The 18,799-nt window shown below is 44.5% G+C and overlaps 1 protein-coding gene across 1 annotated transcript in view; it reads right to left on the reverse strand.

Annotated features, from left to right (window-relative positions):
* LOC124789940 (transient receptor potential cation channel subfamily V member 1) overlaps nucleotides 1-17,121 on the reverse strand; it is a 115,525-nt gene extending 98,404 nt beyond the window's left edge. Inside the window, 3 exon segments of the mRNA XM_047257469.1 lie at nucleotides 4,428-4,506; nucleotides 9,683-9,861; nucleotides 17,011-17,121. Coding sequence (XP_047113425.1) covers nucleotides 4,428-4,506; nucleotides 9,683-9,861; nucleotides 17,011-17,101 — 349 coding nt within the window. The 5' untranslated portion in view covers nucleotides 17,102-17,121.
* Nucleotides 17,122-18,799: the final 1,678 nt, after the last annotated feature.

Below are 18,799 nucleotides of genomic sequence, written 5' to 3' on the forward strand. Positions count from 1 at the left end.
GACCAGAAGAAGGGATCGGTTGGTAGGTCATATTCTGAGGCATCAAGGGATCACCAATTTAGTATTGGAGGGCAGCGCGGAGGGTAAATATCGTAGAGGGAGACCAAGAGATGAATACTCTAAACAGATTCAGAAGGATGTAGGTTGCTGTAGGTACTGGAAGATGAAGAAGCTTGCACAGGATAGAGCAGCATGGAGAGCTGCATCAAACCAGTCTCTGGACTGAAGACCACAACAACAACAACAACATTACTTTTTCTCGAGACCGACTAATCGTGCAGGGATGAACGAGGTGTAGCTAGATAGGTTTTTAATCGGTTTCTGATATTGCATACAGATTTTGCGCTATGACTTACTATTTGTGGAAAATTTTAACATAAAAGACCTTAAACCATCGTAGGTAAATGCCATCATGGATTCTCAGTTTCATACCTATAATTTATGAAGGTAGGTTATAATCACGAATAAGAGACTCCCTTTTGGTGTTATTTCATTATAAATACCATTTTATTTGTTTTAAACTACCGTACTTATTAAGTGGATAATTTCTATACAGCATTATCATAGACAATAACCGTGACCACTGCGACAGTCCATTATCTCTGGACTTCGTAGAAGTCGACTTTTACACTGAAGAGCCAAAGAAACTTGTACACCTGCCTAATATAGTGTAGCGCCCCCGCGCGCACCAAAGTGCCGTAACATGTCGTGCCATGGACTCGACTAATGTCTGAAGTAGTGCTGAAGGGAATTGACACCAAGAATCCTGCGGGGCTGTCCGTAAATCCGTAAGAGTAAGAGGGGGTGGAGATCTCTTCTGAACAGTACGTTGCAAGACATCCCAGTTATCCTCAATAATCTTCACGTATGGGCAGTTTGGTGGCCAGCGGAAGTGTTTAAAATCACAAGAGCATTCCTGGAGCCACTCTCTAGCAATTCTGGACATGTGGGGTGTCGAATTACCCTGTTGGAACTGCCAAAGTCCCTCGGAATGCACAATGGACATGAATGGATGCAGGTGATCAGACAGGATACTTAGGCACGTGTTACCTATTAGAGTCGTATCTAGACGTATCAGGGGTCACGTATCACTTCAACTGCACGCGCCCCACACCATTACAGCGCCTCCACCAGTTTGAACAGCTGACATGCAGGGCCCATGGATTCATGAGTTTGTCTCCATACCCGTACACGTCCACCTGCTAGATACAATTTGAAACGAGACTCGTCCGACCAGGCAACATGTTGCTAGACATCAACAGTCCAATGTCGGTGTTGACGGGCCCAGGCGAAGCGTAAGGCTTTGTGTCGTGCAGTCATCACTTTCGGCTCCGAAAGTCCATATGATGATGTTTCGTTGAATGGTTCGCACGCTGACACTCGTTGATGGCCCAGCATTGAAATCTGTAGCAATTTGCGGAAGGGTTGTACTTCTACCACGTAGAGCGATTGTCTTCATTCGTCGTTGGTCCCGTTGTTGCAGAATATTTTTCCGGTCGCAGCGATATCGGAGATTTGTTGCTTTACCGGATTTACCGGTACACTCGTGAAATGATCGTACGGGAAAATTCCCACTTCATCGCTACCTCGGAGATGCTGTGTCCCACCGCTCGTGCGCCGACTATAACACCATGTTCAAACTCACTTAAATCTAGGTATCCTGCCATTGTAGCAGCAGTAATCGATCTAACGACTGCGTCAGACACTTGCTGTCTTATATAGGCGTTGCCGACCGCCGCGCCGTATTCTGCCTATTTACATATCTCTGTATTTGAATACACATGCCTATGCCAGTTTCTTTGAAGCTTCAGTGTATAAATGAATTTAATTGCCGCAACGACAAACATATTTATCATTGTCGTCTTGAATTGTGATTTACCTCTTGTTATTAAGCATGACGTGCTTACTGTAATCGAAAATGATTGTCGAGTTAAAGCTACAGGTTATGTATTAATACTGATAGTCCCTGATGTCTGCCCGTTGTACAAGCTGGGACAAACATTCCGAATGCAAAACACAATGGACATGTCTGTGCAGGGATGATTGTTATTTCATATCGTTCGATTCATTCGTAAAGAGGTTTCCTCTTCATCGCCACATCTACCCTTACCCCAACGACTACAATTATTCCAAATACTGTCATTATTTAAAACTATAAAACAGCGGAAGTTTCACCAGGATCCCCTGCTCAACCTTAAACCTTACTACTGACGAACAGATACAGGCTGAAAGGCTTTCCTGCCGAAATCTAGGAGAAATAATGATAAATGTAACACAATGTAGAAACTTTTTCCATTATCAAACCTAAAAAATGAAATAAGCGTATGGCATCGTTGCCCGGGAGGCCTCTATTCGGGGAAGTTCGGCCGCCAAGTGCAAGTCTTGTTTCATTCGACGCCAAATTGGGCGACTTGTGCGCCGGTGACGATGATGAAATGATGATGAGCACAACACAACACCCAGTGCCTGAGCGGAGAAAATCTCCAAACCAGCCGGGAATTGAACCTGGGCCCGCTTGCATGTGAGGCTAGCACGTTACCACCCAGCTAAGCTGGCGGACATCAAAACGTGTAATGGTGAACTGACAAGTAACAACTGAAGAGGGTGTCACGTGCACTCAGCTAGAAGAAACGTAAACTGCTGTTTAAACTTGGTCCCACGAGAGTTCAGGAGAGTGTAAAGCCAAGAGGCTAGGGGTCTGCTTTAGGGAGGAGTCCATTTTAGGGCACTTTCCTTTAGATGGTGGAGATCCGAGGCCTCCTTTCACTGCGCTGCAACAATTACTTGGAGTGAAACTTCCTGGCAGATTAAAATTGTGTGCCGGACCTTTCGCGGGCAAGAGCTCATATTGCAGAGCACTTGCCAGCGAAAGGCAAAGGTCCCGAGTTCGAGTCGCGGTCCGGCACACAGGTTTAATCTCTCAGGAAGTTTCATATCAGCGCACACTCCGCTGCAGAGTCAAGATCTCACTATTTGGAGTGTATACGCCAGTTCAATACAATTTACAGAACTGTGTTTTTTTGCCGACACGCTAAAATCCAACTTCGACTCCCACACGGAGTGCAGCCTCAGATGGCCGGTACTGTGGACACAGTAGTAACATTAGTAGGTTATACGTATGTCAGTATAAAATGTCGTAACTTGTACCGCAGCTCAGTTGCAACGTCACGAAGGTGGCAAGCAGCAGACGTCAACATCCTTGGATATGCAAATAGCGTTTCAGTGCAACCACACGAGTGTTTTCTGTGTATAAGAAATGATTATGTAGCGGGTTTCTCACTGAGAAATAGCATTTGAATGTTCGTTGTTTGTAAGGTGAACGAGTTTTGCCTTGCTTAAAAAGGATAAACGCCTACCATATCTTGAACCTTGTGCAGGATTCCAAGATCTGTCACCATATATATGCACAATAGAATGAGAGTTGTATTTCTTCATTTTACATCAAGTTGTCTAAGAGTTTTGATGTTTAGCATTAGGTCATAGAAGCCTTTTGTCAACAATAGATTCAGTTAAAGTAGATGTTTATTTAATGTCATTCTTATTGATTTGATATTGACATTTTGAATATCATGTTTGGGGTCACAAAACTTATTTTTTATGCGACAGACAAACATTCAGATTTGCTATGCTTGGAGTTTTGTGGAATAGTAACATTGTTAAGAAATAATAAGCAACTTATTAATGGCTGCCTTAATTACTTTGAAAACACAATGAGCAAGAAATGAGTGCTGTGGAAGCTATAAAACAGGTTTGAAAGAGAAATAATTTCTTTTGATGAACATTATTGAGAACTACTACAACTGTTTAATGAAAATGAAATTATTGTTTTTCAGTTAGAAGAAAATGTGAGATATTCATAAAAGAGTTGACAATTTAAACCATTTTATGAAATATAAATATATTTAACATCTGAACATTTAAGACAATTTCATAAAGACCTTTTATAATTTTTTTGAGGTACTGATTAACAATCTCTTGAATGTTTAGGTATCTAACATGTGCTGAATCTTCGTTATTTATTTTGCTGAATCGCTGTCTAATGGTGGAAGTAATGTTGAAGAGAGTGAGTACTCTTAACTTCTATCTATAAGTACACTGTATCAATGACTATGATGAAAACTAGGGAGATACATGATTTCTGAACATTAAAAGAAATACCTGCACCATTTAACCACCTCTAGAGAGATGGGAAACAATTTTGCGACGCCTTATAGAGGCAACAGAATGGTGTTTGTAGCTGATGCCTTTATAAAGTTATGGAAAGCAAGTATTATCTGAAGGATATATCATGGAATGACCAAAGATCATGGATACACATTCGAAATATGACTAAAATGATATTTCTGATGATTGAGAAAACTATTTCTAATTGGGAAGACAAGAGAATGCTAACGTTAATTGTACTCACCCTGTTCTCGTAAACTCACCTAGCTTACTCTCGTCAGGAATTGGCAGATCATCGATGTCAAAATCGTCTGGGTTCTCCAGTGAACGAAGTGGTGGTAACTGAAATACCAGTTTTTTCAGTTAATCATTACTGGAAGAGGGAACATGAAAGTACGTAATTTTTAAAATAAACGATAACGAGATTCAATATAACAAGGGTTTCTAGCTGCGTTTGACCGCAACAGATAAGAAAGGTCATCAATATCTGGGTAGAAATTGATGTAAATCAGGGCATGTGCAATATACAACAAACGATACCGACAAACTTCGAGGAGTTGTTGAGGATATGCTGAGGAACAAATTGGGCACACGAACTCATGCCCGGAAATTGCATAAAATGGAACTTATAGGCGTAATAGCCTACCGGTAATTAGTTAGTTATATGCTCCATAGGTCACATTCAAGAACAGCGTTATGATGTGTAACGTGGGAATTGAACAAAACTGGAGCACATATTTAAAAAAATGAAGAATATATTTAAATGGCTACATGTTACCCATTTTCAGGTGTTTTTCTTGTATAAATGACTAATTAATGTTTTTTCAAGGGTTCCTCCATGGTACAGGAGGAGATGTTAAGGAGAAACATTTTTAATCTACGTTTGAAATCAATTCCACTGTCTGTCCAACTTTATTTCGTAAGACAGACTGTCAAAGAGTTTTACAGCTGGATATTTTACCTTTCTCTGTACACAAGTTAGATCCATTAAAGGTTTATGCAAATCGTTTTTGCTTCTAGTGTTGTACTTGTGTGTTACTCTCAAACTGAGATAGATTGCTAATGACAGATACTACATACTCTGTGGATGATTCTTTCCTCTGTTGCACAACTATGATGGCGTCACCTGCACACCGGGTAAATTTGCCTCCTGATCAAACAAAATGATAGAACATTAACATAAAATGAGAACGTAGTGGGCCAATGATCGAGCACTGTGGGATTCCCATGGTAAATTCTCCCTTCGCAAATGATATGGTGTTCCTCTTTGTGTTACTCTATCAGCCTAGGTTAACTTTCTACATTCTGTTTCTTAAATAACAACCAAACCAGGCATGTGCTGAGCTACATATTCCGTAAAACTTTAACTTCTTTAATAGAATATTATGATTCACACGATCAAATGCCTTCGACAAGTTACAGAATATCTAAATGGTGACATTTTGTAATTTCAAGACTTTTTTAGGTGTACAGTTCATCAATAAACAGTTGACTCAGTAGAATGGCCCTATTGAAATCCTAACTGTGATTTATCACGCAACTCATTACTATACAGGTGGGTGACAAACACGGATTACATTACATTTTTAGAATTGTATATACTCCATTCCTTGGGCAGACTGCGGGCCATTTGATATCGGGACTGTGGAACACCTCGATCATTTACCGCCAAATCCCGGAGAACTTGAAAGGGAAAAAGGAGATTTTTATGGGGAATATTTTAAGATGTTATTTGTTTAGAAGGGAGGAAGGAAGATTAAAGTTTAAAGTTTCGTCGACAACGACGACGTCGTTGGAAACAGTACAACTAACATTTCCGAAGGATGAGAAAGGAAATCGGCAGTGTCTTTTTCAGAAGCATCATTCCGGCATTCGTCTTAATCTGTGAAAGCTTAAATCGGGTTGTCTACCGTTGTGTCCACTGTCTTAACGCTGCCCCTAAAAACTCGGTAACTAATTTACAAATTTTCCCCACAACCAAAGAATAGACAGAAACCGTGGTCAGAGCCACGATTTGGAACTATTTTTATTTTGTTTCTAGGACAACTGTTTCTGTGTCTAACAGAATAAAATCAGTGTCTTACTTCACATGTTCTGTAATTTATATCCAATGTCTCGGCCACAAAAAGTTTATTTTAGAACAACAAAAATGAGGATGTAGTGAGAAAGAACCAATGACAGTACGAGCACAGATGAAGAAAATACTGAAGTTTCCAAAATGTGATATCTGAGATCAACATAAAAAAACCGAAGCGGTTAGTCTTTGTTGCAAGTAGCACGTAGATTACCTCAAACTTACATCCGCAAGAGGAATATTCTACTTATAAGAGCAACATGTACACTAGTGGCCATTAAACTTGCTACACCACGAAGATGACGTGCTACAGACACGAAATTTAACCGACAGGAAGAAGATGCTGTGATATGCAAATGATTAGCTTTTCAGAGCATTCACACAAGGTTGGCGCCGGTGGCGACACCTACAACGTGCTGACATGAGGAAAGTTTCCAACCGATTTCTCATACACAAACAGAAGTTGACCGGCGTTGCCTGGTGAAACTCTGTTGTGATGCCTCGTGTAAGGAGGAGAAATGCGTACCATCACGTTTCTGACTATGATAAAGGTCGGATTGCACCCAATCACGATTGCGGTTTATCGTATCGCGACATTGCTGCTCGCGTTGGTCGAGATGCAATGACTGTTAGCAGAATATGGAAACGGTGGATTCAGGAGGGTAATACGGAACGCCGTGCTGGATCTCAACGGCCTCGTATCATTAGCAGTCGAGATGACAGGCATCTTATCCGCATGGTTGTAACGGATCGTGCAGCCACGCCTCGATCCCTGAGTCAACAGATGGGGACGTTTGCAAGACAACAACCATCTGCACGAACGGTTCGACGACGTTTGCAGCAGCATGGACTATCAACTCGGAGACCATGGCTGCGGTTACCCTTGACGCTGCATCACAGACAGGAGCGCGTGCGATGGTGTACTCAACGACTAACCTGGGTGCACGAATGGCAAAACGTCATCTTTTCGGATGAATCTAGGTTCTGTTTACAGCATCATGATGGTCGCATCCGTGTTTGGCGACATCGCGGTGAATGCACATTGAAAGCGTGTATTAGTCATCGGCATACTGGCGTATCTCCAGGCGGGATGGTATGGGGTGCCATTGGTTACAGGTCTCGGTCATCTGTTGTTCGCACTGACGGCACTTGGAATAGTGGACGTTACATTTCAGATGTGTTACGACCCGTGGCTCTACCCTTCATTCCATCCCTGCGAAACCCTACATTTCAGAAGGATAATGCACGACCGCATGTTGCAGGTCCTGTACAGGCCTTTCTGGATACAGATAATGTTCGACTGCTGCCCTGGCCAGCACATTCTCCAGATCACTCACCAATTGAAAACGTCTGATCAATGGTGGCCGAGCAACTGGCTCGCCACAATACGCCAGTCACTACTCTTTATGAACTGTGGTATCGTGTTGAAGCTGCATGGGCAGCTGTACCTGTACACACCATCCAATCTCTGTTTGACTGAATGCCCAGGCGTATGAAGACCGTTATTACGGCCAGAGGTGGTTGTTCTGGGTACTGATTTCTCAGGATCTATGCACCCAAATTGCGTGAAAATGTAATCACATGTCAGTTCAAGTATACTATATTTTTCCAATGAATACCCGTTTATCATCTGCATTTCTTCTTGGTGCAGCAATTTTAATGGCCAGTAGCGTATATTCTGTTTTCTATGTGCTTGTTCGTGCTATATTCCGCCTCCGGTGACACAACGCCGGGGTGGGACGGAATGTCAGCCTGGAACTTGGAGATCGCACGGTCTGCCTGAAAGAGGGCAGTGATAGCGGTTTGCAGCGGGTCCAGAAGGGGCTCGGTTCCACTCGAGTCTTACAGGCCATGTTCACTTCCCACCTGGCGTACTGGGGTCCAGGCCAGGCGCACGCTGCGGGAGGTGCAGCAGGGCTGCAGCAGTGCCAGAGACGGCGGCGGGTGTTGCCATCCAGCGAGCACCACTAGCGGCAAGTTGTGGCACAGCATCCAGGAGGGCGCGGGTTCGAGTCCGGCCCTGTCCTGGGAGCAGCGGTGGCCTAAGGGCCACAGGTGACCAGTACATCCACCTTCGTCCCACGGTCGGACAGAGCAGGCCAAACGGGGTGGAGGGTGGCGAGGACCAGGGACTGTAGCAGTCTCCGGAGCCACGGGCAGCAGCGCGGCGCAAGTCGAAACGCATCGGCGGGCGGCGACCGGGAGAGCAGCAGCCGACTTCCAGCAGTGCGAACTTGATGACGGCAGCAGTGGCGTCAGCGTATGAAGAGTCTCCTGAGCTGGCTGGACTCGCGGGACAGCGCACGGACGGCACGTCAACACTACAGTATTGTAAATTATCGGAATAAACAAATATTACCGAATGCCGCTGTATCACTCTGCACAGCCCCTTGACGCTCTTGAACTTGCATGGCCTCCTGACAAAATATGGCACGGTGGGTCCTGGCCTCAGCTCTGCCATCTGGGGTCCTGGGTTCGACACCCCGACGCCGCAATAGCCGGTAAAGTCATTCCAACCCTGAAGGGGTTATTCTATTTGGAATCCTCCCTCATGGTGCAAGGATCAACTTGGAAGTGTATAATGCTACCCTCAGGAAACTAAAGAAACGACTTCAGTGTATTCATCACCACAAAAATTCTAACGAACGTCTCTTTCTTTATGACAACGCAAGGCCCCACACAAATCTGCGCACACGAGAGGAACTCGCCAATCTTCTATGGACTGTTCTTCCTCATCCACGCTACAGCCCAGATCTCGCACTTTCCAATTTCCATCTGTTTGTCCCAATGAAGGATACACTCCGCGGGAAGCTGTGTGTGGGTGATGGTGAGGTTACTGATGCAGCAAGTATTTGGTTCGAACGTTGTCCAGCAGAGTGCTTCCATGTGGCCATACAGGCCCTCCCACCAATGTGGCGTAAGGCCATTACATTATGTAGAAAAGTCTGGTTTTGTAGCCAAAAGAGTGTGGAATATCGTGGTGAATTGGAATCCTGGATAAAACCAATCTGCTTTCAGAAAAAAGAAGTGCTGCTTTATTATTGATTGCTCCTTATACAATTCTGATTTTTAGTAGTGCGCTGACTAATTAGTTCTCATGTTTGACAATGGCATTATAAAATTCTGCTCAGGATAACAAGAAGCTATATACAGGCAGATACAGTAGAAAATGATTTGGAAACAATTAAACTCTCCATTTTACTTTGGAAAAATAGGACTACAACATTCCAGAAATTAAACCAATGACAGTATCGAAATACAGTACAAAATAGTGTTTTGACATAGGTATATACTTTATTGTAGTGGGTGATTCAATGAAAAAGCAGGAGTGTAACTCTCAGTCTCAGTAACTGCAGTCGGTGATCTTGAACATACTCGGTAACATCATGGAGAGGTGCAAGAGACTCATTGGCACAGTTAGTGATCCAGACGCGTTGTACGCACCAGTTTGTGACGTGGGCGTTCCTTGTTACGCAGCAGGACGACGTGCGAAATGGGGAAGAGTTTCCCCTTGCCCTTGTTGTATAGGAAGGGCTCCACCTTGGTCTTAATGGCGTGGTCCAGCTCCGCGTACTGCTTCGTCTGGATGGCGCGCTTCATCATGTCCACGAGCAGGCCGCCACCTGCAGAACAGATGTGTGCACCAACTGGTCCAGAAACTCCAATCCCAAGCGTCGTTTATCTCTATAAGCAAGCCTAAGACTGGGATACCACTGTTTTGATGAAGCTCTACAAACTGTGGCGTGGGAAAGGAGTGTAAGTGGTTGATGGTTTTGGGGCGCGTAAATATTCATACAAGCCATCACAGATCCTCGGAAACATTAACACAGAAAACTACTTGCCCTCCGACTCCACAAACATCACTCGACAGAATTAGAAACAAAAAATGCTTTTCTATAGAGACAGGGTATCTTACACTATATGCCCTCTTGGCAAGAACTTTATAAACAAAATGAATGTTGCCTCACAATAAAATGAGCACACAGAGACAATTAGTAACGTATAACTAATTAAGAAAACACTGTAAGGAACAACAATAATAAGTAAGGACTGCTTTGTCTAGGCTCAGGCATACTATCTCTAAGCTAAAGTATTAAATACAACAATAATTACATGTAGTGCGGAAAGATCACACGTTGCTGGAATATGGGGACAAGAAAGGTTTGAATGGTATCGTAGTCAGTCGATAACACACAGGGGCAATCGTTCCGTGTGCAGAGGTTGGCCGCACAAGTGCCACGCCCCCTGGGCGGAGGCGCCACTGCCACCACGGATCTCGTGGATAAGAGACAGCCTGACTGCAGCTCTAGATCAGTTCTTGACGAGTTCTTGCCCATCTGTCGAGTAGCGCCACTTAGCAGCAGTCGAGGAGAGACAGACGCAGTTTTCTCTACGAAAGTAGTATATCAGATCTGGTCTCAAGACATGCTGTGAACTGGTAAAGTGCTTAACTTGCCCCGGCTTAGCCAAGGACATTTATAGGATTTCGCCGAAGAAGCTTTTGTACCAAAGTTGAGTGTGATACAATATTTCTCTCAGTGACTGTGTTCTTTCATTCTTTTGATTTCTGCCTCAGAACCCACACACCGTCCTGACAGGACAGATCTTACTTTCTCACTTCACATTCAATAGCTACAGAAACGCTAAAGACTAAATATAAGAAATCAAACCACTTAACACAAGCTTAGTAATATTGCAACATACTCCCAAGCGGCTACTTCAACATAGAACATTACAGGACAGGAGCATATTTCAAGACAACTTGAACTTGCAGTGGCACTGCCCCAAAGCCAATCACACACACAACGACACTGAATGGTACACTTGTTGGAACAACATTAAACAGAACTACAGACCAAGCGCCTGCCGAACACCACTGGAACCTCTATTTCAGTATACTGCCTTGCAGTGTCCCACAAAATCGTTAGAATTCATTTGCGTACAGCAAGACCAGCCTTCACTTGAACCACGACGCCAGCACCGTCTGCCCGCTCGGGTCAGGACCCGATGTGTGCGCGTTTGCTGCTAGCCCGTAACTTGAGCCCCGGCCTCTCCACCAAGCTGCACCACTGATGGTTACTCAACTTTTAGCTCCATACGTGCTGAGCAACCGCCGCAACTGCTTTCCCTGCTCACTTACTTCCTTGCTGGCTCTCCATTGCACTGACTGCCATCTTCCAGCTGCTCTGCGTGCAGACACCAGACTGTGTGGTCTGCCCTGCTTAAAGGGTGCACGGAAGCAGGAACAGCCCCTGTTCTGGATGGCCACCCCTTGCCACCACCGCCATTAACTACACAGCACGCCGTCGATCGCCGTCCAATGCCCGACTCCCCCAACCGACTAGTCTGGTGCTCAATCCAAGCCACGTGCTGCTCGTTGCTGATCAGCCCGAGACCCCCTTCACTCCCCATGTGGACTCCAGCTCGACCCGAAGCGGCGCTGTCCGTAGGTCGCAACAATCTAGCTGCACACCCTAGGCCACTGCATCGCCATATATCATTCCAAACGTCCAGCAAATTAGCGGGAATTTGAATGTGCCGCAACTCATGGCACAACACTAATCTGTGTGTCCTCATTTCCATATAACTACTAGAACCTACATCCACGTAAACCTACTTACACTGTAGTCAAACCTGCGTCTCCTTCTTCAGTTTCACCCCTCCCCCCCCCCCCCCACACACACACACATGCACTTCTCTCCATTACCACACAGAAGTTTCCTTGAAGCGTCCAGAAGCGTCCTATCAAGGGATCCCTTCTTTGTTGTAAAGTTGTACCATAAATGTTTTTCTCCCTGTCTCGCTTCAGAACTTTGCCTACCCATCTATACCTCACATTCTTCTGGAGCGCCATTTCAAAAAGTTTATATTCTCTCATTGTCAGTACATCCTCTTGTTGTCAGTACATTCTCTTTTTGTCAGTACATCAGTACGTTTCCTTTCTGTGTGGGGCTACAATCCAAACAAATAATTTCAACAAAAAGTGTCTATTTATATTTCTCTTTTTCAGAAAAGTTTTTCTTGCTATTACAAGTAAAACACAAACAGTATTCAAGTATTAGCCCCTCCACCTGTTCCGACTGTTGCCTACAAGGCAGTGCGAGTACAAATCAGCCGAGCGGTCTAAGGCGCTGCAGTCATGGACCGTGCCGCTGGTGCTGGCGGAGGTTCGAGTCCTCCCTCGGGCATGCGTGTGTGGGTTTGTCCTGAGGATAATTTAGGTTAAGTAGTGTGTAAGCTTAGGGACTGATGATCTTAGCAGTTAAGTCTCATAAGATTTCACACACATTTGAACACTTGAACAGAGTATAAATTTATAATCTTGGGACATGTGATTAGCATGTCGACAATCCCTTGTCGTCGTGTTCGTAGTGTGTATCGTTGGCATCCTACAACACAAAAAACTATTCTCGATGTCGAGACTACTTATGGACACCGCTAAAATCATCGATACTCTTCATGGGCCTGCTGCGTTCTGTGGTGGCAGAGTCGACTATGCACTTCAGGAAATTGTTGGACAAGCATGGCTTATTGTAGCTATTGTGCGAATTGATTCTGATCTCCGTTGCCTGGCGACGAGTTTGGAGAATTTCCCACCTCGATACGTCATCGCCTACAGGATATTTATGCTTAATCAATCGTGTGCTGTAACCAGGAGCGAAATGTTGCCAATTTTTATATTGATAATCTACTGTCTGTTTGTACTAGACGTATGTATAAATTATCAAAAGACGATTAGCTGTCTGTTTTTATTCATGGTCGTGCAATTGATGTTAAATTTGATTTTGTTGGTGATATGACTATGTATCATAGAGTATGGTGGGCTTACATTGAGGCTGAAGGATGCAACAGTTTTGTTAATACGAGGGCACGTCAAAAATTACCTACAATTTTGCTCTAACGTTTGTCACATTGCGCACGTTGTCTTCTGTCCTCGCACAGGTCATTGTTATACTGTTGTGGTAATGCTGTGACAGTTTGATCTTATTTCCGCCATTGTTCTTCCTTATGTTGCAGTCATACAAGGCAGAGAGGTGTAGGTTGCGTTAGGTACTGGGAGATGAAGAAGCTTGCACAAGATAGAGTAGCATGGAGAGCTGCATCAAACCAGTCTCAGGACTGAAGACCACAACAACAACAACATACAAGGCAGCTCCATTAGAAGTGTGCACCAAAGAGGAACAACGGGCGGTGATCCGATTCCTCCGGTCGGAGGTTGTCAAAGGGTCAGACATTCATCGCAGACTATCGTCCCAATATGAGAGAAGGGCACTATCACGTAAAACTGTGGTTTTGTTGATCGAGAAGTTTAAAAGTGGTCGAACAAGTGTAACGCATGAAGAGGGAGCGGGACGGCCATCAGCCTCCACTACAGATGACAACATTCAGCAAGCTCGAGACGTGGTTCTGGCGATTAGGCGAGTCATTGCCGATGAGGTAGCATCCGCTTTGAACATCAGCCATGGCTCGTCATGAATGATGAGCTTACCTGTTCTAAAAGTCCCAGTGTTGTTCAAACAATGTCAGTGACAGCGAAAATTCCCTTCAGCTTCGTCAAGTGCCTCACACACAAGAATTTTCAATGACCCCCCCTTCCTCAAGATGATGTCATATCTAATCCACATGTGGTGAACGAACTGGAGGACTTTCTCATCCTCGCCACTTTTTGGGGAAATTGAGACACGGGTACTCTCGAGAAAAACGTAATTTAAGTGGGGTCCATCCTGTTGGAACCGCGTACTGCACAAAGATCGAAGTATCTGCAGTTCATTAATGAAGCTCCTTTTTTCCGCCTCTCGGAGTGTATGCCTACTTTCTGATCAGGCTTACCTGCCCTGCAAAGCTAGCAGCTAAATACAGCGGCAAACCAAAAAGTAAAGATATTTTTTAAAAACAAAACTTTTCCTTGGAAAACGACTTTGGAAGTAACACCGTTTCTCAACATAACCTCCATCAGCCCGTAAGCACTTGGCCCGTCTCTTAACAGGCTTCTTAATTACGGCGTGAAAGACGTTCTGTGGCATCATTTGCATCCAGTCTTGCACTGGAGACAGTCGTCAGATCAAATGGAACCTAACGATCACAAATCTTCCAATGTTTCGTGATTCATGCCACGGACGATGGAAAATACTGACTTGTGGCTGACATTGAACTTCTTGAGTGCGGGTCGGTTTACAGCGTTGGACGCCCCACACATTGTCTACCATACAACCACAATATTGGCTTCTAAAGGAGGGGGTTGGAGGTATCCAGTTGTGAGCACAACTTGAGGCTACAGAGCGTAGTTGAGCTGCTTAGTCGACGAATAACTCACAACAGTGTTACTGTGTTAGTGGTGTTGATGCAAAGCGGAGCAATTGCAACGATAAACAAAGCAAACATTGCGCTACATCTACAACAACAGTTGCCGAAGTTGACATTTCGCCAGAAAGGAGCCCAAGGAATTTTACAGAGTGAGGAACATGTGACGGATGAAATATTAGTGTTTTTGTAAGATGAGGCAGTGGAATGTGTGGTGTCGTATACGCTCGACTGTGCGGGCAATGTACATGAGGAGGACAAAGATGACGATAAATGCTTAAGAAGTGAAAGTGATATTGAAACTGGTGTCGAGACATGTAGTTCATCACCCTTGTCGGACAGAGCGCCACAGATCCCGTCCCCGGTGAAACGTAGTAAAGGTCAATCGTTGTCCAAGGAGCAGTTACTAAACATAATTACATAAATGAAAGATTATCAGCAGAATAAAAATTATGAACAAATTTACAATAAATCCGCAGCAATAGGACCGTGTAATGCATAAGAAAAACTACGCGCATTCAGAGGACAAGGCAAATTTGTAAAAACTGTTGTTTGCGCTTTTAAGGGATACCCAGTGCAAATTACAGGATGTGCATAGTGGCGATATGCTGCATCATGCTCATCAAACAGCGCGCGGTATAGATTACAGTGATTTCAAAGGAAGCCCTGGATGACTGCATAACTTCAAACGGTGCTACAGAATTGAAAGACGTAAGATAATGAAATTTCAAACAAAGCGTCAACTTGACGATGTATAGCAAACTGCGGAATCGTCCCGAAAATTTGTAGATGAGATAAACAAAGTTATCCCATCGTTTAGTAAGGAATTTGTTTCCAATTCTGACCATCGGGATTTGAAGAGGAAATGCACATGAGAGGAACCCTGGAAATTAGAGCTACCATGAGAGCTGTATCAAGATCAACTACCATCAGTGCCTTTAACGCATTCGTACACAATCATGCCGACTGTTAATCTGGGTGGTATATTGGCTGGGAGTTTATTTATTGTGCTGCGAGAAGTTCGAAATGCTCTGCTTCCTACGATTCTTTCTCTGTGTGTGATCTGGCAATGGCAGTAGGGAATATTTACGCCCAAAAAGAATGGTAAATTGGGCGTAAGAGAACTACAACAATGGTATGAGCACTGCCTTTGCCCAGTAACTGGTCAAAATAACTTGGTTTTGCTTGATTCTTGGTCTGCGTATAAAAATGTTACTCCTTTACAGCAAACTATTCCTCGAGAAAAGTGAGTGACTTTGCAATTCACGACATCTGGATCCACTGAACGAGTTCATACTCTGAATGTTTGCTTGTTTCCGTGCCTATAGAATCTGCAGCTACACCTTAAGGGATAGCCTGCTTTACGATAAGCTCTAAGACAGACTATTTAGCATTCGGTTTCATTCCATATATTCTATCAGCTATCATAACCACATTACACCAATGTGATTCTGTTTGAATTCTGTAAGAATGGATGCATAGGTGGACGTTCTGCACGGTTTGTACGAGTAATTCCCTAGAAATTCGCCTTCGATCCCAATGGTGAGAACCTTTATGATCACATTGGCGCGCCATTTTCCATTCGGTGTTCGTGGTGCAAGTTAGTGGTTTGTTTTGAACATTTCTTGAATGCCAACGATGTCCATTTTGTGAAGTATAATACATACATTCCATAACAGGTTGATTTCTGCACCCCGCGGACAATCATTTTCTGTCGCCCTTCTGATGCACATGGTGAGTCATTAGCAGCTCATTTTTTTCCTGTCGTAACTGTTATCAGCACGCTTTCAAATGAGCCTTACTAAAGATTGAACTTGAGACTTTGCACTCAAGGGGTTGCTTGTCAGATTCAGTTTATCCTCATCATCGTCAATTCTGGCATGCCGATCATGACAGCAGTCGTCACTCAATCTTCCGCAGCCCTCACGCTCCTCAACATCAGGATTCGTTTCTAAGTGAAAAAGTTATAGCGATACACCTAATTTTTAAAAAAAATGCAGAGTGGTACGTAGTGACAAAAAGTCTGGGAACCCCTGCCCCTCAAGGTGTTTGGCTTCTTAAAGTCATCTCAATAGTTCCCCGACCAGGTTTCCCATCTCAGATTGATACATTTGCCCTTCTCCATTATCCGTCAAAACTTGTATCAGTACCATAGAAACACCCTTTATGTAAGCGTTAGGTGTCAATATCATGGGGTACATACACATACAGTGTGACTAGAGACTCTAGGGATGAACTACAAGAGGGCGCAAAGGCACAGAAATGTTCACATTAATCTGTTTCCTGAATTGATACCCTAGCAAATACGTTATGCCTGAAAACTTGTAATATATGTTTATCCCTGGGATGAGGCTGAGAAGTTCCGGTAGCCTCTCTCTCTTTTTCCCTTGACCTCGACCAGTGTGTACATTTACTGCATGACTTACTTTCGAATGTAGTCTACCAGATTGTATTGCTTCTGCACGCCTCACCTTTGAGGTCGACCAGCTTGTAGAGCTTCTGTGTAGAGGTGCCGGCTTGAGCCTTCTCCCCGCTGGTCACACCGCTCTCCGTATTTCCCATGGCGATGAGGATTCACTCCGTATTGGACCTGTGGAAAGAAAATCATTGTTTTGAAGAGTGTCCAGTTTTCAGAAATTAGTCGGTAGCATAAATATACACACATCAAAAAAAGTTTTGTATCACCCCGGTTCCCAGAACTCTTGAAGATAGACGTTGACTGTGGATATTGTATCACAGATACAGTCCCTTTGACTGTTCAGAGATGTCACTAAACCCGCCCAAAGATGTAAACATCCATGCATGAAAAGCGCATATTAGACGGAGGGGGTCCGACAACCGATCAGTTCTAGTCATTCCACCAGGAAGGAGGTACACAGCTCGTGTTGTCTGTAGTTCAACCATGCCTAGACGGTCAATACCGCGATTCGATCGCGTCCGCATTGCTATTGTGTGGCAGGAGGGGCTCTCAACAAGGGAAGTGTCCAGCCGTCTCGGAGTGAACCAAATAGATGTTGTTCGACATGGAGGAGATACAGAGAAACAGGAACTGCAGATGACATGCCTCGCTCAGGCTACTACTGCAGTGGATGACCGCTACCAACGGATTATGGCTCGGAGGAACCCTGACACCAACGCCACCTTGTTGAGTAATGCTTTTCGTGCAGCCACAGGACGTCGTGTTACGACTCAAACTGTGCTCAATAGGCTGCACAATGCGCAGCTTCACTCTCGACGTCCATGGCGAGATCCATCTTTTTTGCAACCACGACACAACGCAGCGCGGTACAGATAGGCCCAACAACATGCCGAATGGACCCCTTAGGACTGGCATCACGTTCTCTTCGCCGATTAGTGTCGCATATGCTGTCAACCAGACAATCGTGTTTGGAGGCAACCCGGTCAGGCTGAACGCCTTAGACACACTGTCCAACAAGTGCAGCAAGGTGGAGGTTCCCTGCTGTTTTGGGGTGGCATCATGTGGGGCCGACGTACGCCGCTGGTGGTGATGGAAGGCGCCATAACGGCTGTACGATACGTGAATGTCATTCTCCGACCGATAGTGCAACCATAACAGCAGAATATTGGCGAGGCATTCGTCTTCATGGACGACAATTCGCGCCCCCATCTTCAGGATAACGATATCGCTCCAGACATGAACCCTATCGACATGCCTGGGACATTAAAAGTAGCTGTTTATGGACGCCGTGACCCACCAACCACTCCGAGGGATCTACACCGAATCGCCGTTGAGGAGTGGGACAATCTGGACCAACAGTGCCTTGATGCACTTGTGGATAACATGCCACGACGAATACAGGCATGCATCAATGTTAGAGAATGTGCTATTGGGTATTAGAGATACCGACGTGTACAGCAATCTGGAGCACCACTTCTGAAAGTCTCGCTGTATGGTGGTACAACATGTAATGTGTGGTTTCCACGAGCAATAAAAAGAGCGGAAATGATGTTTATGTTGATCTCTATTCCTATTTTCTGTACTGGTTCCGGAACTCTCGTAACTGAGGTGATGCAAAACTTTTTTTGATGTGTGTATCATTCACCATGCTGTATGACAGTACTATTTATTGGAAACGGTGTTAAGCAAATGTGTCGGATGACTCAATTTCTAGACAGTATGCCAGTAAACGTATGAAATACTGTAATCCAGCACTGGAAGCATAATGTCAAGTCGTTACGAAAATCTGGCGTGTGGTGAGCACACCGCTCTCTCGTCAATCGTCGGGTTAGCAGGTCTAG

The sequence above is a fragment of the Schistocerca piceifrons genome, chromosome 3, assembly GCF_021461385.2.
Source record: "Schistocerca piceifrons isolate TAMUIC-IGC-003096 chromosome 3, iqSchPice1.1, whole genome shotgun sequence".
Lineage (NCBI taxonomy): Eukaryota > Metazoa > Arthropoda > Insecta > Orthoptera > Acrididae > Schistocerca > Schistocerca piceifrons.